Raw genomic sequence first — 23,909 nt, forward strand, 5'->3', positions numbered from 1 at the left:
TTTCCCCGTTTTTTTTTCTCCTTTTCCGCCACGTACTCGTCGAACTCATGCACCCGCAGGACACTTTCGGCATCTGGTACACGTCCATATCGGCAAAAAGCGGATAATTCCGTTGACGCATGGCCGCTTCGAGGTGAACAAAATCCTGCACTGGGACCAGACGAACAATTTTGTGTAAGTATCGGCCGGAACCGGAACTACTGAAATAACCGCAACGAGACACGCCTGGTGATAGACATGACTGAGTCATTTTTCATTTCTCTTTTTTTATTGAATTTGGTTTTGGCTACGCCACACTGAAGATCGAAACCGGCTTACTGAATTACTAAAGGGTGCCAGAGTTTGCTCAAAATTCAAAATCTTTTTTTTTTGTTTTTTAATTTTTTTTTTTTTTTTTTTTGAAATACAAGTTAGAATACGTGTTGGTTAAGCAATAAAAATGATTTTCTGGATTTTACGCGTAGTGGAGTCGAACGAAACAGAAAACATTGCATGAGCCGGAAAGAATGGATTGCTAATTTAGCATAGCCTATACCGTATTATTGGAATTAATTCAACTATGCCGCAAGGCTACTTCAACTATACATTCATTCCAACTTTCATTGACAAAAATTGACTATCGGATCAGTCGTACAAACCGCACTCCGATTAATTCCAAGTGAAAGATGGCTATAAAGTTAAATCTTAAGGCGTTTATTTTAATTATTTGGGATAAATAAAGATTGAACTGCGCGCGAATAATATTGAAAAACAATTGATATTGTTTTTGTTATTCGCTTTGTGCGACCGTTTGACAGAGTTTTGCTGGATTCATCAGGCAAAATGCATTTTTTCAGATATTTGTATGTTTTTCTACTCAATGTTGTTGAGAGTAATATTTTAAAAAAAAAAACCTTTTGAACACCTGAAAGTTGAGAATTTCTTCAACAAAATACAGACTATGGATGGCTGGAAGTGTGTCTTAGATCTAAATATAAAAAAAGGAATTCCTTTTTTTTTTACAAGATGGAAATTTGACTTCAAACCATAACAGCCGGGTGTTTGCTGCCGTGTGTGGGTTCGTCCCACTAAAACCACCTTGGGCTTCGTGTGCCAGATGTGCCCCTTGGTTTCACCCTATGATACTACATCAAGGGGTAGGCTGTGCTCATGCACTTATACATCTCACCCTTTTCCTCTTTCTCAATTTTTCCTCAATTTCTCCTTGATCATCGTTCTGCTTTATCCTTCTTCCTCCTTCTCCTTTTCCTCTATCGTCAACTTCAGACTGGTACGGAAGACCCCGAAACGTGTGCCGGTTAGGTAACGCTTTCATAATAACTCACGCCCGTCACAGCATCCACTATCCCGGGGACCTCGAAACGTGTGCCGGTTAGGTAACGCTTTCAAAGTAACTCGCGCCCGTCACAGCAACCACTTTCGCAGGATTTCTAACCACCAAGGCATGGCCGATTGAGAAACTACCAAGCTAGAATCCCGACACGACCACCCCGAATGGTATCTCCGCTTCCTTTTGCTGCAGGAAAGATCGTAGCTGAGTACGTGAGACCTTTTAAGTCCCACCACACGTATGAGTCCAGATTAGGGTTATACCGCGCCCTAAGATCGCGTTGCTTTTGAATTGAAGTGTCATACGAGGCCCAAGACCTTTCATTAGCTTGTCAAATTTGGTTGACTATCTCGCTCTCTCCGTTCATCATCTTTCCTGATCCTTATCAGATCGCGCATGATTTGCGAGATTTCGTCGACTATAGCACGCCATGACTGTTCGACGCGACACATTTCACTCACTATGTTTTCAGCGTTCAAATTTTGAAGTTGTTGACGCCTTGAATTGAACCTGGGGCAGACAAAGATAGCATGTTCTGCCGATTCCTCCGTCTCTACGCATTCCGGGCAATAAGGCGAGCTGATAAGCTTAAACCGATGAAGGTATTGCTTAAAGCACCCATGACCCGAAAGGAACTGCGTCAGGTAGAAGTTGACCTCTCCATACTTCCCATTTACCCAGTCTGAAAGTCTCGGGATTAGCCTGTGCGTCCATCTTGCGTTGTTCGATGCGTCCCATTGCTCCTGCCACTTGAGCATTGACGCTGCTCGTTGAATATAACGCACTCCTCTAACAGCTCTTGCTTTGTAACATTCCATATCCTCCGCCAGAGTTATGTCGATGGGAACCATGCCCGCGATGACAAAAGCTGCATCTGCTGATATGGTCCTGTACGCACAGGAAACTCGCATGGCTATCAACCGATGTGTGCTCCGTAATTTGGATCTGTTGGGCTCTACCTCTATCGCGGAGCTCCAGGCCGCTCCTCCGTATCGTAGTTTCGACAGTGCTACGCTCGCAAGGAGACGTCTCTTGCTACTCTTTGGACCATGGCAGTTCGGCATAATCCAGGCCAATGAATCTATGACTTTCGATGCACTTTCGCAACAGTATTTGACATGCGCACCAAAACTTAAGCGATGGTCGACCATTACTCCAAGGTATTTCAGCTGCTGTTTCGAAGATGTCGTGTGCCCTCCAACAGTAATCTCCATGTGCGGCACGGACATGGATGGCTGGAAGTGTGTCTTAGATCTAAATATAAAAAAAGGAATTCCTTAAGCAACTCTGAAGAAAATTTCTCACAAAAAAAAATTTTAAAATATGGACCCCTTTACTGAATCTTTGTATCGGTTCTCAATTCGGTATAATTATCAGTATCAAATCAGATATTAAGAATATAAAAAATCATAAATTGATATCCAAATCCGTTCAAAATTTCTAATTTGGGTTAAAAAAATCAAAAATAAAACAAAAACTAGTGTGCCCTATAACAAATTATTCTTTCATACTTCATAGAAAATTCGTTCAATCGTTGGTAAAAATCTATCAACTGGTAGATGTTCAACGAGCCAATGTTTTGGTCGAAACTAGGCAGGTCGTTGTTCAATGAAGCAAGTTGAAACTAGTCGAAACCGATCCAGCTCGGCAGCAGGATTCGTTTCAACCTGGTAGAAATCGGTCAAAGTCAATTGGAAAGAGACAGGTGATCAACTGTCAATCCATTTCTACTTGTTTCGACCCGTTTCGACTAGAATTCATTGAACAGACTTAGAGTTGTTCTCAGCATGGATGGCAAAACTTCACAGATTGGCTTGTCCAGTGAAAGAAAGGGTTATTTTTTCGTCTGATCATCCCTCCTGCACTGAAATCAAGAGCGAGATTGTCAACACATAAGAGTGGACGAGAGCATTTACATTCGCCGATGAAGAGAAATCCTTCTCCGACCAAATCTATTGCGCATTGTGTTTAGTTAAAAATCTGTTTAATGAAGTCTGGTCGAAACAAGTATAGAAATGGATTGACAGTTTATCACATTTCTCTTTCCAATTGACTTCGACCGATTTCTACCAGGTCGAAACGAATCCTGCTGCCGTGCTGGATTGGTTTCGACTAGTTTCTACTTGCTCCACTGAACAACGACCTGACCAGTTTCGACCTAAACATTGGCTCTTTGAATATCTACCAGTTGACAGAAACCAGTTGAAATCGATGTTTACCAACCATTGAACGAAGCTACAGTTTATTATTGGTACGATCAGCGTTGCCACATAAAAATCTGTATTTTCAAGATAAAACTCTTTTTAATCTGTATAGAATCTCAAAAATCTGTATCGATCATTTGGTTGCAGAATGCTTCGAAAAGGTCGGAATAAAAAAACTCATTGAAACATGAATTTTTAGTTCAAATATTTATCACTTTTTTCGTGGAATTTCATCTAGCAAAATTTTGATATTTATTTTAGTTAGTTTTATGAACTTCTTATTCCCCTAAATAAATCAATGGTTTACATTTGACAATTGCGCCCGTATTTCATGTGGTTGGAAGGTTTTTTATTTAAATTTTACAAGCATTTTTTTTTAAAAGAAGTAAGTATTTACACCATTCGTTAGGTTTAAGGTGGTTTGGTTTTTAAAGGTCAACTTCATGCACTTGGTAGAATACGTTTTAATATTTAGAATTTCGTATTCTGGACATGCCTGTGAGAAGATTATTTAAAAATTTGTTTTCATACATAAGGCGGTCTTAAACAATAAAAAACTTCGATCACCGCGCGCATAATTTGTAATAGTAAACAGTGAAAAGCTGCAGGGGAGTGAAAAATTGTATAAAATCTATATGAATTACCAAAAATCTGTGATCTGTATATACAGATTCTTGGTTTCAAAACTTTTAAAAAATCTGAATGATTACATAAAAATCTGCATATGTGCTGCTGCTCTTCAAACTAAAGGTGCCAGAAAGACACCTCTGGCACCTTTGGTTTTTTCAGGATTTGTCCTGATTTTCGAGGAACCGCCCTGATTTAAAATAAAAAACTGGCTTGATTTTTTTTTAAATATCTAAATTATAATTGAATTTGTAATAACACAGTTTAACCTCTTAAACCGATGCATCGCGATGGTAATCTTCAGTTTAGATGATATTTGAACGGTGTTTTTTTATATAAATTACAAGCCAGCTAACTTTGTATTGCTTCTATCTCCTCTGTTGCATAAATTATGGCGAAATAACGGTTCTGTATTCGCCTTAATTTATGCAACAGAGGAGATAGAAGCAACAAGAAGTTAGCTGGCTTGTAGTTAATATCAAAAAACGCCGTTCAAATATCATCTGCAACCTATGAAGAGCTGCATTTCATTTCCACCGAACTCTTGTTGTCCTGAAAAATCCAGTTTTTTTCTTGACGGTGCCCTGATTTTTTGACGAAACCACCTGGTACCTTTGCTCCGAACATAACATTTTGCAAGAAAAAAATCCAAACAGCAAACAGAAGTGAGCATGATAGCCACAAGTACAGATTTATTTTATAAAAGTACAGATTTTTCAATAATTTTTTGTACAGATTCTGTCCGCTCAGCATACAGATTTTAGGGTTTTGGTTTAGATTGGTACAGATTTCTTTTGAAATAATAAACCATGGAAAGCGTTTTGAAACAGACAAACGAAACCATATCGATCGATCCTTTCATTTAGAAAAAAAACATAATTCAGATTTATGTGAAATTTGTCAATTATGAGAAATATTAACACAGTTTAAAGTAGCTTTCGGATTTTAAAACATCTTTGGATAATTAATTGATTTTAATTATTGAAAAAAGACTTTCCTTATATTTTTTACTGATGGTCTTTTTCGTTGTTGGTGCCCATTTAGTTGTCGGTCTATTTTTTTTAAAATAGGAGTAAAGATTGGAATGTGGCAACGCTGACAGCGGGGCAGAAATCTGTACCAACACGTGAAAATGATTTATCTCCAAAAGTATACAAAACCATTTCCAGTACCTCATGGTAGGCCAACATTTGCACGACAATTTGAGTAAAGGATCTATAAACATTCTAAAACCAGAACTGCCATCTCATTGATATACACCCTTTACTCCGGAACAATTTTTCGCTACTACTCCTCAAACAAACTCAAAATAATCAATTTGACTCTTTATTCAACATAAACATATAGTAGCAAATGAATACGAGCTTATAACTAAAGCTAAAAATAAGAAAATAGCAAAGGGTCTATAAACAGGATAGACAAAATTTTACGTGAGCTAGGTTCTATCTACGATACCGCGTTGTTTTTTCATGAAAATTGATATTCCTCTATTCTAACATATAGGGGATGCTTCTAAAAATCGTTTGTCTTTCATAAATAGTAAACAATTCAAGTGATTTTTAATTAGCGATTTAAAATAGGTTATATTTTTTTCAAACGCGTTTTTATTGATTCGCCATGTATAGAGATATATCCTTTTCATGTGTTGGTACAGAAAATATAGTTAGTTTTTACACTGTTTACTAGACTGCTCCAAATGACCCGACTTTTGAAAAAGTTATACGCTGCAGGCTAAAATTGATCCTGGGCCTAGTACTAGATCTCATGCCAAATTTGGGCCAGATCGGACCACGGGAAGGGGTCGCTCAACGAGCCTGAAGTTTGTATGGGATTTTGAAACATTTTATTCGAGAAGAACATGAAAAACCAGTTTTTCGTCAATAACTTTTATCTCCTTCGACCGATTTCTTTCAAAAACGGGTTTTCTTGAAGCCCTAAACTATGAAAAATATTTCATGCGAAGACTGCATTTCGATAAAAGTTAAGATAAAAAAGTTATAAGGCTTCAAAAATGGGCTAACTTTTTTAACGGTGGTATTCAGCACTGTTAATGAGGCGTCAATATGTTCGACCGCCTCGACTCATTAACAGTGATGAATACCATCCTTAAAAAAGTTAACCCATTTTTGAAGCCTTATAACTTTCTTATCTTAACTCTAATTGAAATGCAGTCTTCGCATGAAATATTTTTCATAGTTTAGGCTTTAAGAAAACCCGTTTTTGAAAGAAATCGGCCGACGGAAACCAAAGTTATTGATGAAAAACTGGTTTTTCATGTTTCTCTTGAACAAAATGTCTCAAAATCCCATACAAACTTCAGGCTCGTTGAGCGACCCCTAAACGTGATCCGATCTGGCCCAAATTTGGCATGAGATCTTGTACTAGGCCCAGGATCAATTTAAGCCTGCAGCGTATAACATTTAACAGGTTTTAAATTTCCCATACAAATTTGGGGCAGTCTATTGTTTACACAGGTTTACACTGAGGAGTATGGCTGAAACACTAGGGTGCTCTTTGTTTAGAATTCTCTTTCTCCCACTCAGATGCGAAAACTCTCACACTTGCCTTCCAAGTCACTTCCAACTCTTGTAAAGTTGGTTAACGAGTGAAGCACAAAAGAGGATTACATTCGTAAGCCGAACTGAAAACAGTGTTTTTTTTCTTCCGGCTCCTTGTTATTCGGGAGGAGCCGACCAACCATGGTTCTCAGAATTGAAGACAAAGGAGTATTGAATCAAATTGACAGCATTTAAAAAAAACTCTGGTCGAATCTTAAAATTTGTTTGTTTAGTTATATACAAAATTATCCATTTTTCATAGCAGATTTTGAGCAAAGTTATTTTTCCTGCCTTCTGCCTTTCCTGCGAAGCAAGCAGGAAACCTTTTACTGGAACTCTGAAGCTCTCATTCCAATGTATCAGGTATAGTTCTGTGGTAGCGTGAGCGCCTCCCAACCGGCCGGCAGGTCATGTTTAAAATCTCCTGGCTGTGTACTCAAACTTTTGAAGAGTTGTACAGGTTTGAAACAATACATGAATGTTTGAATGCAATGCAACCTTGCATACAAGTACTTCCTAGACAACCAGAAGTCGTATTTTATTTTACAGATATACATATATCGTATAGAATGTTAAACTGATTTTCGTATATCTGCACCTACAATGTGCGGCCCAGGCATATTCTTCATCGTATTTAAATGCATTGCATGATTTTATTACGACAATACAATCCAAATCAAGAATACGTGTGCTAATGTACCTAGGGGATATAAGGGCATACAGAGCACCCGAGGCATAATAAGCACTCCACTTTTCTACCAAAGTACGTATTTTCTTAAATATATATTTTATGAGGATTAGTTTCGTACTTTCTGTAGTATTAATTTTTCAGCTAAAAAGAAATCTCCTTATCATTTTTACAGAAATATTTTAGAAAAACCAACTCGGTTCTCAAGTGACGAAAATATTATAATTTTTGAGCACTGGAAAATAAGCTTTTATGATCGTTAAATCATCTAAATCTCTGCTACATGATGAACACATTGTTCCTCAATTTTCACCATCATTAAATTTTTGGTTTTTCACAATAATCAATTTTAAAACACGTTTTACTTTAACTTGTTGACTCGAGGCGAACAGAGAATAATTATTCGGGGCACGATGAGCGTTTTCTGCCGTGGAATCTAGCAGCGAATTCAACACGATGTAGTCAACTGAATGATAGAGCTACAGCTTGCCTAGTTTACATCTGACGATTTAACCTATTGGTAAGGTGTAGGAGAGGTATCAAAACACTAGAGTTCGATTTCTGTTCGAGGTGATTTTTTTCCCATTTACCATTCATGATCGATTTTTTTGATTGTTACATTATACGGCTAGGAGCAGGGCCGTAGGAAGGAGCGGCTCATGGGGGGGGGGGGGGGGTTTGGTGACAAATTTTCCCCATAAACTTTTGACTTGAACAATACATACACGAAGAAAAAAGGAAAAATGTACAGATACTATGTTCAGGTAACAGTTGTTTTACATTAACAATTAAATATGTAAAATAATAACTTTCTAAAATAAGTCCTAGCCATTTTTTTATGAAGCTTTAAAAACAAATGAGGGATTTGGAAGGCTTCAATTAAACTTTTTGTTTTAACTTCAAATAGCTAGTGGTAAGCAAATACTTTTTAACAACAAGCATAACCATATTAAGCGTCGATGAGAACCTATCAATATTTAGAAATGAAAGTTAGAAATTTAGTCTACGGTTCAAATAACATTTATTTTCTACTTTTGTAAACTTGATTAAAATTTAAGATATTTGTTTGCAATTTTGTTGTGAACAACCAACTTTAAAAATTTAAATCTAGATTAAAAAAAAACAAATAGTTGAAAAAGAATCCAGATCTTATTTAATATTTGTGATTTTACCAAGTTTGTGTTTCCAAACTGACTTTGGTTGAAAAAAATGTCTATCAAGAATCCAATTTTAAAAACTGCGACTCCTGTAGTTTGAATCCTCAATGAAATTGTCACATTGTGATGTTAGTTTGGATTATAAAACATAAATTCGAGCTGAATCTCAATCTAAGTTTTAAATTTTAATTCCTAGACTTTTATTTAATTAAGGTTTTATTAATGACACTTTACCATCTTTGTGGCATTCGTGTCTTAAATTCCTAGACTGAATTTTGCATTTTGAACCTAAAATCAAAATTTGAATATAAATCTAATTAAAGTTCCTAAGAATTATGGAACAAAATGCAAAATTTGTATCAAAAATTTCTTATTTGAATTCTGAATTTATGGTTTTCAATATGATTTTTTTTAATCTTTTCAATGTTCTTCAAATCGAAATCTTAAAAATGGTTTGAATTTCAAATTTTGAATATGGAAAATCCTTCTAATTTTAGTCTGAAATGGAAATCCAGGCTATTCTATTAGACTTAGTCGATTTGGGATTTTTTTTTAATTTCTCAAACCCGGGGGTCTAAAAAGCTTCGTATTAAGTTACAGTCTTGGACAAAGTTATTCATCGGAATTTTTTTTTTTTTTGAAAAATTTATAAGTTTTCACCAAATCCATGAGCAGGTTCGCATCCACAGAAGAATAAAAATGATGTTGATTTTTCAGTTCAAATTATTCAATTCTCCCGTACACAACTTAAAGTTAAAATTTACTCATGAAAATGTTACTTAAAAATTCTGCAAAAAATCAAGGATGAGTTTAAAACCAAAACGAAGCTTTTTAGGCCCCAATGTTTGAAAAATTAAAAATGACCCCAAATCGACTTTGAAAAATCCGAGAAAATTTTTCAAAATTTCAAGCATATTTCTGATTTATTTCACTAAAATCAAGAAGAACACTTAAATACTTGAATATATGTTTTTTTATCGAAACACATCAGCCAATTTAGAATCATTGAATAGGCTTCTAAAAAAATCATTGAAGTTTATTTTGACAAAATTTGTTAGAAACATATGTCCTGGACGCAAGATTCATAATTCTTTTTAACAATTAAAAATTTTGTTTGATTTTGCAAATAAAGTGATAGAATCTGGGCAAAATCCGAGCCATCTGGCAAGCATATTCGAAGCTTATTGAATCTAATATTCGGGTTTAAATTATTATCAACAAGTAAGAATTTTTTGAAAAAACTGTAGTAGAATCTTGAAGCTGAGATGAGATTTCGAGGTTTTGGACTTGGTTTTGAATAAATATTGTTACTCTTGATTCGTTTTAGTCGTTCATCAAAATTTGATTAGGAATTTGAACTTTTTGGATTAGCGAAGAACATTTCGCTTGGCATTTTTTAAAACCTCATGGAGGGGGTTTAACCCCCAACCCTCCCCCCCCCCCCCCTCCCTCGTTCCTACGGCCATGACTAGTAGCATCATCCACAAAACAAAGCACCAGAAACATAATGTATGAGCGTGTGTAAATTGTTTGTTTTCTATAAATAGAACTAGATTATTTTGTTATTGCTTTGTTTGATGAATCGACGACTCACCTGACTTCATTGAGTTGAAATCCCCGCTAGATTCCTCGTCAGAAAACGCCAATCGTGCCCCGATTAATTATGTTTATACTGCCCCAGGAGGGGTTCTTATTATGCCCCTACAGTGACTGGTTTTCAGCTTTTGGCAAAAATTTTAAAAATACATTTTTAAACGTTTTTATCTACTTTTTCAAGTTTCAGCCAATTAAGAAATAGACTATTTTAGTGTTTGAACACGAAACAATGATGTAGTTCACATATTATAGCTGTTTTCTATGGTTAAATAAGCGTTTTCCTTAAGGTGGCCATTATGCCCTTATCTCCCCTATATTAGTTTTAAACAGTAAAAAAGTGATTTTTTCCCTTTTTCACTGCTGAAAACTATTATATGTGATTGAGCGAAATTTAACAAAAAAGTACTGATTTTACGCTTAACATTAATTTAATATTTGAAGCATTAATGTAGAAAAAAGTTCATCAACTTAATCAAATTTTTTTTTATTAATGAAGTAATCTTTTGATCTTCTATGAAATTCCAATTTTAAATGTCGCTTTTCTGGTTATTTTTTTGGAGATTATGTGTAAGAATTATAATTGAATAACTTCACAATCTAAATGGTCGTATATAGCTCATAATTTTCAGGTGCAATAGTCGAAAAATTTCTGCAAATTTCTCTTTTAAAAACAACCCTAAATTGATGAAAGTTTTAGGATGTAGCCAATTAGATCCAAAAAATAACATAAACCCAATTTTAAATTGCTCTATTCAATACAAGTTCAATTTTACGGAAATTTAGATTGGATCTGAGATACTAATAATTTTTTTTTCAGTTACTACCTAGGCATTCCCGAGCATGCTCCAAGCCAACAGCACCTATACCGTGCCTCTTCACTGCCACCCAAACAAGGCACCTCACCGAGACCACCACGATGTCTGACTTGCACCCATCAACACAACGGCCACGGACACGTCACCATGGTCAAGGCGTCCAATCGTGTTCAACAACAGTGGAACGACGATTGGGAGGATACGGGCGAAGAAGAGGAGGAATACATTGAAATGCCGATGACTACCCCACCGCCAAAGAAAAAACAAAAGACCACGGAACCACCGGAAGTTCCAATCACGCCGTGTCAATTCTTCACGGCCACGTTTGCTCCCAGTAGTAACGAGTTCGCACTGATCGAATGTCTCGGTCCGGTTGTTCCCTTCAGTGCCATTTATCGGATAGCAATTGATCCCGTTAAAAATCCAACCCACGTCCTGTTTTATCTGCAAAATAACACAGCCCTGGCGGATCGCGTTTCTAAGGTTGCGTTACCTCAGATTAAATCCTTCCCGGTAATGATTTCCGGTGGATATCACGCACAAGTGCGGCTGTTCCTTCCGCCAGGACTTCGTGAGGACGAAATCACTCAGTATCCGATGATTGTACACGTGTAAGTGTAATGTCAGTGAATGACTAATGGTGCAAAATTATTAACATTAGTCCTGTTTCGTTTTAGTTATTCCGGTCCCGGAACCCAACTCGTCACCGACAAGTGGCGTGTCGACTGGAACACATACCTGGCCGGAACAAAAGATTACATCGTGACCCAAATCGATGGTCGAGGTTCCAGTGGCCAAGGCTATCAGCTGCTGCATGAGGTCTATCGGCGACTCGGAACGGTCGAAGTTTCCGACCAACTCGAAGTTGCCGAATACCTGCGAGACAGTCTGCACTTTGTGGACAAACGGAGGGTCGGCATCTGGGGCTGGAGCTACGGGGGCTACACGGCAGCCCTGGCAATGGCCAGCCCAACGACTCTCTTCCAGTGCGGTGTCAGTGTCGCTCCCGTGACTAATTGGAAGCTCTATGGTAAGTGTGATCCTCCACTATTCAAACCTAACCTAACCTAACCTAACCTAACCGAAAACCACATGCAGCGCGGCGTGTAATTAATTCTGACTCTCGTTCCATCATTTTTCCCTTTCTATTTTCCTCGAACCCAACAGATTCCACGTACACGGAACGTTACATGGGCTTGCCGAACGTGACCGACAATTACAAGGGATACGAGGATAGCGATTTATCAAAACACGCCGAAAAGCTGCGTGATAAGCAATTTCTTATGGTAAGTCCATTAGCGAGCAATTCGCTGGATACACACACATCTCGCCCTCTGCTTGGCGAGCTTGGGAAAACTAGCATGCTAGGATGGTACAAAAGCAACGTTACTCTGAAATATTATATTATAAATTTAATTTGATTATAGATTATGAACAATTTTTTTTATCTACATTTTTTTTTCGATACGCTTCGTAGTGATGTCAAGTGTATACATTAGTGTACAACGAAAAAAAATCTTATCCGAAATTTCGCCAAACTTGGCCGATTGACTTGCTGAAGTCTAAAATACAAATTCTGATTTTTTTTAGAATGACCCGCCCACCATTCGCTCCTACACCCTCCGTCCTTTTTTCATGATCTTCAAAAAGCCATCATTTTCAAAATGCAATATCTCCAAACTTTGAAGTCATAGAAAATTGACAAAATACTCGTTGTAAAGATTTTATTAAAGTAGATAGAGCTTATGTTTTGAAAAAAAATGACGTATAAAACGTCAAATTATCGATATCAAATAAAAACGATAGTTTTCTTTGGGAAAATATGTAATTATTTTCAATTTATTGATTGCATCGTGTTTTGCTTAGACAATTTAACGGAAAAATCTATAAAAATCCCAATATAATGTTTCTTGCTTCTGAGGTATAAAAGATTCAATATTTTTCGAGGTTTTTTTCAGTAAAAAAACATACTACGTACACCAAAACCTTGGGATCTAGAATTGTTAATTTACATGTCCAGAAGACTCCTACCAATTTTAAACTTATTTGTCAACTTTAAGGGATGTCCTACCAAAGCTCGAATTCGTATGACATTTTGACACCTTTAATCTTAGCAAACACAACGAATAACCATTATGGTTCTCATTGATATGTATAAACGTAAACAACTCTACAAATATAGTTGGCTGAATCTCAAACTGGTTTTGAATAAATCCGACCTAAGACAAAAAAGTTATTAATCTTGGAAAGAAGGTATTTCTAGAGAAAATATAAGCTAAATTTATAGCTATAAGTATCATATAGAAAAATTTTTCTTTTTCTGAACTAGAATTTTGCTTGCAAATGAATTCTAAGCAGTCAAGTTATCAAATTTGATATCAATATTTCCGAAACACCAGAAAAAGAATGAAAATCAAAATTTAGAATAAAGCTTTTGCACAAGCATTAATGCTCAGGAATAGAATACGTAACATATAACACAAGATTTAAGAGAAATCTGAATTCTCAAATAAAGTTTAGATAAGGTTAACCATTAACCATGATTAAAAATGATAATGATTGTTATTAACTATTCAGTTTATTATATATTTCTTTTCTTCATTTTCAGGGAAGGATTTCTTGAAAAATTCCGCTGTAGTATCTTGAATTTGAGAAATAAATCAAATACAATTTGAAATTTAGATTCTCGATTAGAAGAGAAAATTATTTAGAACTTAAGAGAAACTATTCAAGAGTTGATAATTCAATTTTATTTGAAAAAAAATAGCTTTTTGCATTGAAAATATCTAAAACTCAATTTCATTTAAAACTTCATTCATCGCTTTTAAATATGATGTTGAGCATTTGGAAGAACAAGAAACACAATATAAGATTGAAACTGAGATTGATCACTAGGTCTGTCCGCTTGTTTCAAAATAAGGCCGATGACTTAGGGCAGAAACACAGTGCACGCGAGCGAGCGAGCGAGCGATTCGCGCGAAAAATCGCACCTCATTTGAACAAGTTGAAAACTGTGAGACCGTTCACAGTGCAAGCGACGCGATTCGTACTACTCGCGCGAAATACCATTTGGGAAATGATCCGTCGCAGCAGTCGCGTGAATGCTTTGTTTTGGTTCACCCAAACTTCATATTAACCTGCACTGAGATTATTTCTCGGCAGTTTTATTTGAAAATATATCGCGTTATTTTTAAATAAAAAATACGATTTTCCTCGATTAACTTTTTAAATAAATTCGAAGCAGAGGTCAATTTCAATTACGACAAAGTTTTTCCAGCATATACCTGTCGATTGTCCAGCATATGGACGAAATGGTGACCAGCTCTGGAGAGAAATTCGTATTATTTTGCGGCACGATGAATTCGAAATGATGAATGCTCTTTGAGTTGTAAAAAACACATTACTTCGGGGGTAAATTTCAACATTGTGAATTTATTTTTTCGCCAAGCTGCATAAGATGCATATTCCATATACCGGCGAGCATGTTTTTTCTCTAATTATTTGAAACCTTTGGAGATGCCGCTGACAAATTGCGCGGTCATCAGGTCTCGCACGATAAAATTTTTTTCATTCCATTGCTTGAATAATTTAAGAACGTTATATATTAATGCCAAAATAAATAAGATGATTTATAAAAAAATAATTTTCTTCTAAAATCAAATACTCTTTTTCTTTAAGAACAAATAAAATAACTTCTCCTAGAGAAATTGATTTATGGATATTCTTTCAAATATTTAAAACAAGAGTAGATTACCTTAAAAATAATAATACCAAATTTAAATTTTGGAGGACTAGCTTTAAAGATGGTTATTTATCATTTCCCTTCATCTTAAATTACTATAATCATGATTATACAGTTCAAAATATGTCGACTGGAAAAGAAACGCAGCTGCCAGATAAAAATCAGTTGCTTGGACTCAAAATAAAAACCCCTAGAAAAATTTTTGGCATCCTTACATTTGTAACCAAAGAAAACACTCAATTGTTGAGCACAGAACATTTATATCCAGAAAAAGGTAAATTTTACTTGCTCAATCTTTAACATGAGCAAGGATAACGATAAAATTAAATAATAAATATGACTCTAGAACAAATTTATATTACATTAAAGTGCTTCTTAAATAAAATCTTTGGTGCTTATTCTGCGAGTCACGTGACGTGGATTTGCTTGGTCAACATGATTTGACGTCAGTGAAAGTTGCCGGCGCTGATAGTGATGAAAACTCTGGTTTGTGAATTCGGCGATAAAATACTTGAATGGTTTTATGACGCTGTTAAAAATTTTAATTGAATGTCGCTTACGAATTATTTCATAATGATTTAAACAAAAATAACCTCTTAAAAATTATTCTTCCTATTCCCTATAAATATTTACATAAATATTCTTTCTTTTCCTACCCATAAATTTTTTTTTTCAGTGTAAATCGCATCCCGTTCGTCGCGTGCACTGTGAACGATCCTGAAAAATGTTCGCGCGAAATTCATTTCAGGTTCATTCAAAAATCGCTCGCTCGCTCGCTGCCCTAAGGGCAGAAACACAGTGCACGCGAGCGAGCGAGCGAGCGATTCGCGCGAAGAATCGCACCTCATTTGAACAAGTTGAAAACTGTGAGACCGTTCACAGTGCAAGCGACGCGATTCGTATTATCGCGCGAAATACCATTCGGAAAATTATCCGTCGCAGCAGTCGCGTGAATACTTTGTTTTGGTTCACCCAAACTTCATATGAACCTGCACTGAGATTATTTCTCGGCTGTTTTATTTGAAAATATATCGCGTTATTTTTAAATAATTAAAAAAAACGATTCGAAGCAGAGGTCAATTTCAATTATGACAAAGTTTTTTCAGCATATACCTGTCGTTTGTCTAGTATATGGACGAAAAGGTGACCGGCAAATTCACGGTGAATTTGTGCTCTTTGTGCTGTAACAAACTCATTGCTTCGGGGGAAAATTTAAACATTGTGAATTTATTTTTTTCGCCAAGCTGCATAAGATGCATATTCCATATACCGGCGTGCGATTTTTTCTCTTATTATTTGAAACCTTTGGAGATTCCGCTAACAAATTGCGTGGTCATCAGGTCTCGCACGATCCAAAATTTTTTCATTCCATTTCTAATTGCTTGAATAATTTAAGAACGTGAAGTTTTGATGCCAAAATAAATAAGATGGTTTAAAAAAAATAATTTTCTCCGAAAAACAAATACTCCTTTTCTTTAAGAACAAATAAAATAACTTCTCCTAGAAATTGATATATGGATATTGTTTTAAATATTTAAAACAAGAGTAGATTAGCTGAAAAATATTTAAAGTATTAGCTGCAAAAATGGTTATTTATCATTTCCCTTCATCTTAAATTACTATAATTATGATTATACAGTTCAAAATATGTCGACTGGAAAAGAAACGCAGCTGCCAGATCAAAATCAGTTGCTTGGACTCACAATGAAAACTCCTAGAAAAATTTATAGCATCCTAACATCTGTAACCAAAGCAAACACTCAACTGCTGAGCACAGAACATTTATATCCAGAAAAAGGTAAATTTTACTTGTTCAATCTGTAACATGAGCAAGGATTAAATAATAAATATGACTCTAGAACAAATTTATCTTACATTAAAGTGCTTTGAAATAAAATCTTTGGTGCTTATTCTGCGAGTCACGTGACGTGGATTTGTCGGGTCAACATGTTTTGACGTCAGTGAAAATCGCCGGCGCTGATAGCGATGAAAACTCCGGTTTGTGGATTCGGCAATAAAAATAATTGAATGGTTTTATGACGCTGTTATAAATTTTAATTGAATGTCACATACGAATTATTTCATAATGATTTAAACAATAATAACCTCTTAAAAATTATTCTTTCAATTCCCTATAAATTGATTTACATAAATATTATTTTCTTTCCTATCCATACAGTTTTTTCTCAGTGTAAATCGCATCCCGTTCGTCGCGTGCACTGTGAACGATCCTGAAAAATGTTCGCGCGAAATTCATTTCAGGTTCATTCAAAAATCGCTCGCTCGCTCGCTCGCGTGCATTGTGTTTCTGCCCTTAAAGAGAGCGATGCGATGCGAATTGGCGAACGCGGCCAATGCGAACTCGAGCTGAACAAATTGACATCTGCTTCGCCGCGTTGAGTATGTCAGGTTTAAGCGATACACATACATTTTCATCAAATCTGGTTCGCCGCATTCAATCGCATTCGCCAGTTCGCATCGCATCGCACTCACTATGTCATCGGCCTAAGGCTATTTTGATGAATATATTGGCCACCCATGGCAGAAATAACGTTACTTCACGATAATGAAAAAGGCTTTGCCACGAATAATCATTCTTCTATATGGACCTTCGATGTAGGCGATGAAATCTAAGGAGTTCTGGCAACAAAATTCATGCATCTAGCCATGGTAACTAATGTCTTGGAAAACAAATCAGCATAAAATGTATACCTGTTGGAAGTTAGTACTGCAGAGCCATCCAAAATACTTTAAATGATGAAAATATATTTTGATTGATATTTCAGACGAATCGGTAACCTAATATTGCCATCCGGTGAACACTTGAATTGAATTTCAATTAAACTGAAACTTAGTTTTTTTCTCATTTTACTCGATTCGAGAAGAAAATCATTCTTAATATGCTCAATTGGGATTCAATTCACTCATAAAAACCAACATGTTTAAATACCAACAGCGCGAATACGAACAACGGTTGATTCGATGATTTTGAATGTTATTTTAAGTTGACGTTGTTGAATACTCAAACCATCGACCTCCATGGAGGGTGTGCGAGAATTTCAGCCGCCTGGTATGATGCTTTTTCTCTGAAGGGAGCAGCACCGAGCTTATAGAAAGGATTTTTGATAAGTTACATGGGTGTGCCCATGGTCTAGACCAGAGATGAGCAACCTTTTGAAGCAAAGGGCCAATTTGAATTTGAAATCTTGTTGGCGGGCCGCACTTTATATTATATTTTTTAATAATTAGCAGAACCTTACGTCATTTTAAAAAACAAAATTTTTTTGACAAATAAAAATACTGTAGAATAAAAATAAAACTAAAAAATGCACTCAGAAAAATACTCTTATGCATGCCATAAGATTCTCTTATGAACTAGCGCCATGAGAAAGATTATTGGAATTCATGATATTGTCTTATGACGCAAATAAATTCTTCAGATCAACACCTACTTCAATGTCATATTTGATATGGATAATTCAAGATAATTGATGTTAAAATTATTTTATTTATTTGCTGGCTCATTTGTGACTTCATGGTCACCATAAGCAGCACATATACAGAGTGACAAAAAAGTCCGGTCACACATTTTTGGGGTCGCCTGTAGCGTACACGTTGCATCTCTCTGGTACCATCTATATGTCAAATGAAAGGGTTTATTTTGCTGCTTTTTGTTTACATTGAGTTGTGAGCCATGGCAGACTTAAGAGCAGCTGTTATCGCTGAATAACATGTGAGAGGGTACAAACCCGGACACATATTCAAATACCTAAAACCGCTCGGAATCAACCGCAAATTCGTGTACCAGACCATAAATCGGTACCTAGAGACCGGAGGTACCAAGGGTAAGGCACGATCTGGATGACCAAGGTCTGTGAGAATTCCAAGGCTGAAAAAGATTATACGAGACCGTGTCGATGGAGCACGTGCGCGCCGCTTGCAATGACTTTCCGAGACATCTGAAGCTGGTTCGATCAGAGAAAGGATGTGTAATTCCGAGATATCGTCAGTGAAGTATCTTTATGAGTTACTGAATAAAGCTATGAAAGTCAGATTCAGATTTTCTTCTTATTCTTTGAAATATTGAGATTTTCCTGTGTGACCGGACTTTTTTGTCACCCTATACACTCGTTTCAAACAAAGTTATTCTGCAGCATCGGGTTCTTGGAGTTTTTCTTTTTTTTCCGATCAACATTTTCCATAAGAACCTACTTTGAAAATTGGGAGAATTCCATAAGACTCTTATGAAAATCAATTTTACACTCTAAAAAGCGGTTCATAAGACGCATTTTATGAAAATTGTAATAAGAGTTTGCCTGAGTATGTGTTTAAGAAAACAGATTTCACAAGGTGGATAATAACAATCAGAATTAAATAGGGACATAATTGAATCTTGATCATTTCTCAATAATTTGATTTTTTTTTCATTGATTTGAACATTTTGCGAATATTCATACAAACATAAATATTATTTGCTTTCCTTTTATTTTATTAAAAATGAAAATTATTGAAGGTGTTTCTCTGATTCGTAAAAATTTAGGACCGTTTTTCATTTAAACTGATGGTATTATTCGTCATCAATTAAATTTTAGTCTTATGGAACTGAATCATAGCGATATCTTAAAGTGAGAAATACATATTTTATGAAAATCACTGTCTTCTCAGTGTTGGATGTTCAAACGTATTAAAATTTACAGACTCAAAATAAAATCAATTTTTCCGTGCGCATTTTCAAAAAGTTTTTTTCATAAATCAAATATTGTCCTCGAAGACCCTATTTTTATCAACAAACGGTGAAAAATTCATAGTTTTACAGATTTTTAAGTAAAATTTGTCAAAGTTAAAATTGACATTCTCGATTCTAGGTTTTTTGCAGATTTCATGGATGATCTTATTTTAATTTAGATACCACTGACATGGATAGGCTTTCTAAAGCTGATTCATGATTTTTTTTTTGACTTTGGTAATGTGGATTGCTTATTTTCAAGTAATATGACTCAAATCAACGTTGTTTGGGATGAAATTACTTCGAAATTTAAAAAAAAGCATTACAGTTAATCGTCACAAACTTTTCAGGCTGAACAAAAAAATTACAGATGTTCTTTTTGTCGGAAATTCAGAATTTTTGTCGGAGACTTTCATGCTGAGTCATGTCGATAAGAAATCCCAGTCTTTAATATTCAACTTTCCTCATTTGTTTATTTGTTTATTTGGTAACAAATCAACGGATCACATGTTGATCCCAATGATTAAATGAATACAAAACAAAATAATTAAAATTATTAAAAAAAACTACCTTGACCTAAACGCTATTAAAATTTATCTTCTAATGGAATCCCTCGATGTACCAAAATCAAAATGTTCAGAGTAACAGTTAAACGTCCTGCCACGCCGATCAATGCACTACTTGCCCCGTAGTTGTTTTGACGAAGGGGATGTAGAGCTGTAAATTCCGGTGCCGTAGTCCTTGAGGTCTGACACTAATGTTGATTGATTCCAAAAGCGAAGGACAGTCAATTTTCGATGTCAAGATATCGGAGACAAACAAGGCCCGTGTAACCAGCCCAACGGGCTTGTAGTGTGTCTAGGCCGATGAGGCCACAGCGGTTCTCGTAGCTTGGAAGATAGTACGGGTCAGACCAGTTCAAATGGCATAGAGCATACCGCATAAAACGTCACTGTGAAGCTTCGTTCCGATCAAGCACGAATTGGACGTTGTTGGCCGCATACCGCTTCAGAGCTTTTTTCGTAGTGGCGTAGTAAGGTTAACTCCGTCCAAATTCTTGGTGGACGTAGGGGAACTGGGGGTAAGACTCTCACGTTAAGAAGAATTTTTCATAACTCATATATGAAGAATGCAATCCAGTAAATTAGACAAAAGTTTTGAAAAGAGGATTGTTCTTCTCCATAAATATATAAACTGGAACACCTATACCAATAATATATGTCTTAATTGTTAAATTATGAATGGTTTTCTAAAGTATGATTTTCATTTCGCTAGGGACAAAGTGCGCATATGTGTGTACCCAAACGCACCGCTTAACATTTAATAAGTGTTTATTGATTCAAGTGCCTCGGAAAGTGTTTTCCAGTTAAAAACACTTCAATTCTACTTTACAAATGAAAAATGTATTCCTACGCGCAGTGCTGCCAGATATGCTGACATTCTTGTGAATAATTAATTAAATCTAAATTAAATATAGAAATTTAAAATATATTCGTTTATATTTAAGTTATTTATTTATTTATTTTATTTGCATAGTATTCCGTCTCACGACATAACTTGACGAACATAATTCCTAAAATTCACTCGATCCATGGCAACCGTTCTCCAATTTCTCGGGCACCCCACGTTCGCCAGATCACGCTCCACTTGGTCTAACCACCTTGCTCGTTGCGCCCCTGCTCGTCTTGTTCCTACCGGATTCGTAGCGAACACCTGTTTTGCAGGACAGTCGTCCGACATGTCCTGCCAAGCGTGTCTGGCCAGCCTTCATAATAACCTTCTGGATACTGGGTTCGCCGTAGAGTCGCGCGAGCTCGTGGTTCATCCTTCGCCTCCACACTCCGTTCTCCTGTACGCCGTCAAAGATGGTTCTTAACACTCGTCGCTCGAATACTCCGAGTGTACGCAGGTCCTCCTCGAGCAATATCCATGTCTCGTGCCCGTAGAGAACAACCGGTCTAATGAGCGTCATATATAGGTTACACTTCGTGCGAGGGCTAAGTCTTCTCGACCGCAGTTGCTTGTGGAGTCCATAGTAGGCACGACTTCCGCTGATAATTCGCCTCCGGATCTCACGGTTGGTGTCATTTTCTGCGGTCACCAGTGAACCGAGATAGACAAAGTCTTCGACTATCTCCAGCTCGTCGCCGTCGGTCGTGACCTTGTTATTACTGGACAAGCGGGTTCGGTCGGTCTCGGATCCGCAGGCCAGCATGTACTTCGCCTTGGACGTATTAATCATCCACCCAATCTTTCCTGCTTCGCGTTTCAGTTTGCGGTAGATCTCCTCCACCGCCGCAGACGATCTGCCGACTATATCAATGTCATCGGCAAAGCAGATAAGTTGACTGGATCTATTGAAAATGTGCCCCGCATTTCGCCCACCGCTCGTCGAATGACACCTACTAGCGCCACGTTGAACATCATGCAGGATAGACCATCACCTTGTCGAAGCCCCCTGCGCGATTCGAATGAACTCGACAATTCACCCGAAATCCGCACACAGCACTGCGTTCCATCCATCGTCGCCTTGATCAGTCTGATCAGCTTCCCGGAAATGCCGTTCTCGTCCATGATTTTCCATGGCTCGTTACGGTCGATCGTGTCGTATGCGGCTTTGAGGTCGATGAATAGATGGTGCGTAGGGACTTGGTGTTCCCGGCATTTTTGGAGGATTTGCCGTAATGTGAATATCTGGTCCGTCGTAGACCGTCCCTCCATGAAGCCGGCCTGATGACTTCCCACGAATCTGTTTGCTTGTGGCGTTAGGCGGTGGAGTAGGATTCGAGACAACACTTTGTAGGCGGCATTGAGGACAGTGATCGCTCGGTAGTTCTCACAGTCCAATTTGTCGCCCTCCTTGTAGATGGGGCATATTATCCCCTCCTTCCACTCCTCCGGTAGCTGTTCTATGTCCCAGATCCTGACTATCAACTGGTGTAGGCAATCGGCCAACTTGTCCGGGCCCATTTTGATGAGTTCAGCTGCGATGCCATTCTTCCTAGCCGACTTGTTTCTGTTCAGCTGGCGAATGGCTTCCTTAACTTCGGCGATGTACCTTCCCCACCGTTTTGACCTCCTGCATGTGCGCCATTCAGGTGTTCATCGAAGTGCTGCTTCCACCTTTTGATCACCTCACGATTGTCCGTCAGGATGCCCCCGTCCTTATCCCGGCACATTTCGGCTTGCGGCACGAAGCCTTTGAGGGATGCGTTGAGTTTCTGATAGAACTTTCGTGTTTCTTGGGAACGATGCAGCTGCTCCAGCTCCTCGAGCTCCTCCTCCTCCAGGCGGCGCTTTTTCTCCTGGAAAAGTCGGACTCGCTGCCTCTTCCGCTGTCGGTGCTTTTCCACATTTCGACGGGTGCCTCTTTGCACTTCTGCCGCCCGCGCGGCATTCTCTTCGTCCATCACCCTCCTACACTCCTCCGCAGCACTGTTGATGGCTGTCTTGATGGTATCGCAACAGTCCTCGAGAGGGGCTTCGTCAAGTCCACCATCTGCCGGCAGCGCTGCTTCGACCGATTGCGCGTAGTCTGCCGCGACATCAGGTTGCTTCAGTCGTGCGATATTTAACCGAGGCGGGCGCCGGTTTCGTGTGTTGTTCACTACGGAGAGTTTTGGGCGCATCTTCACCATCACCAGATAGTGGTCTGACTCGATATTGGCGCCGCGACAGGATCTGACGTCGATGATGTCCGTTATTCAAGTCGTATATTCAAGTTATGTTTTCCAATTTAACATATTAATATCTTTTTTTTTATTATTATTAGTTGATCACCCAGGTGGTAAATCCTTTTTACGGATAATATAACAGAATAAAAATTGAATAAGGAAAGTTTTCGTTGTGTGATGATTGTCAAGACCAATGTTCATCATTGGAACAGATAGCAGGTAATTTTTTTTGCTGATAGATGCCGTAATTCCTTACGAGAAAAGTTGAAAAAATGCAAGAAAAACTCTTAAAAAATTTAGTTTTCGTTTCTCGTCAAATTTGAGTAATATAGAAAACTTAGAAGGTGCACAAATGTTTATAAACGCATAAAAGTGTAAATTGAACAGACTGGCATTTTCAGAAATGTTGAAAAATGTTTGTTTCATGAAATACTGATGGTGGCGCATCTTGACCCAACTGCGCATTTTATACCCTACAATGTTTTTAAACGTCGCATCGTTCTTTTTGAGAGATGGCTATTTGAAAAACTGAAGCGCTTGAGTCGAAAATAAAGTAGGCCTATCATTATTTTGCCTATTTTTTTTATCAATAATTCATTATGGAATTAACGCTACGTTGATATTGAGCACTGTAAATATGGTTTACACACAAATTCAGCACTGTTTGTGTCCAAAAATTTCTTTCCAAAACAAAGCTCAAAAGTCTACGAAACGTTAAGACGTTTTATCCGTTCTTCGCAATCTGTTTTACTGGTAAAAAAAAAGAAATGTTTCGGATTCCCAAGGGACATA

The 23,909-nt window shown here is 37.2% G+C and overlaps 1 protein-coding gene across 2 annotated transcripts in view; it reads left to right on the forward strand.

The window, feature by feature from the left end:
- The window catches only part of LOC129745575 (venom dipeptidyl peptidase 4), an 810,441-nt gene that overhangs the window by 768,415 nt on the left and 18,117 nt on the right, over positions 1-23,909 (forward strand). For both annotated transcript variants that reach the window (XM_055738722.1, XM_055738721.1), the window contains 4 exons: positions 60-174; positions 10,978-11,586; positions 11,653-12,005; positions 12,143-12,261. In XM_055738722.1, the coding sequence (XP_055594697.1) occupies positions 60-174; positions 10,978-11,586; positions 11,653-12,005; positions 12,143-12,261 (1,196 nt within the window). The remainder of the gene's footprint in view (positions 1-59; positions 175-10,977; positions 11,587-11,652; positions 12,006-12,142; positions 12,262-23,909) is intronic.

Source organism: Uranotaenia lowii, chromosome 2 (assembly GCF_029784155.1).
Source record: "Uranotaenia lowii strain MFRU-FL chromosome 2, ASM2978415v1, whole genome shotgun sequence".
Lineage (NCBI taxonomy): Eukaryota > Metazoa > Arthropoda > Insecta > Diptera > Culicidae > Uranotaenia > Uranotaenia lowii.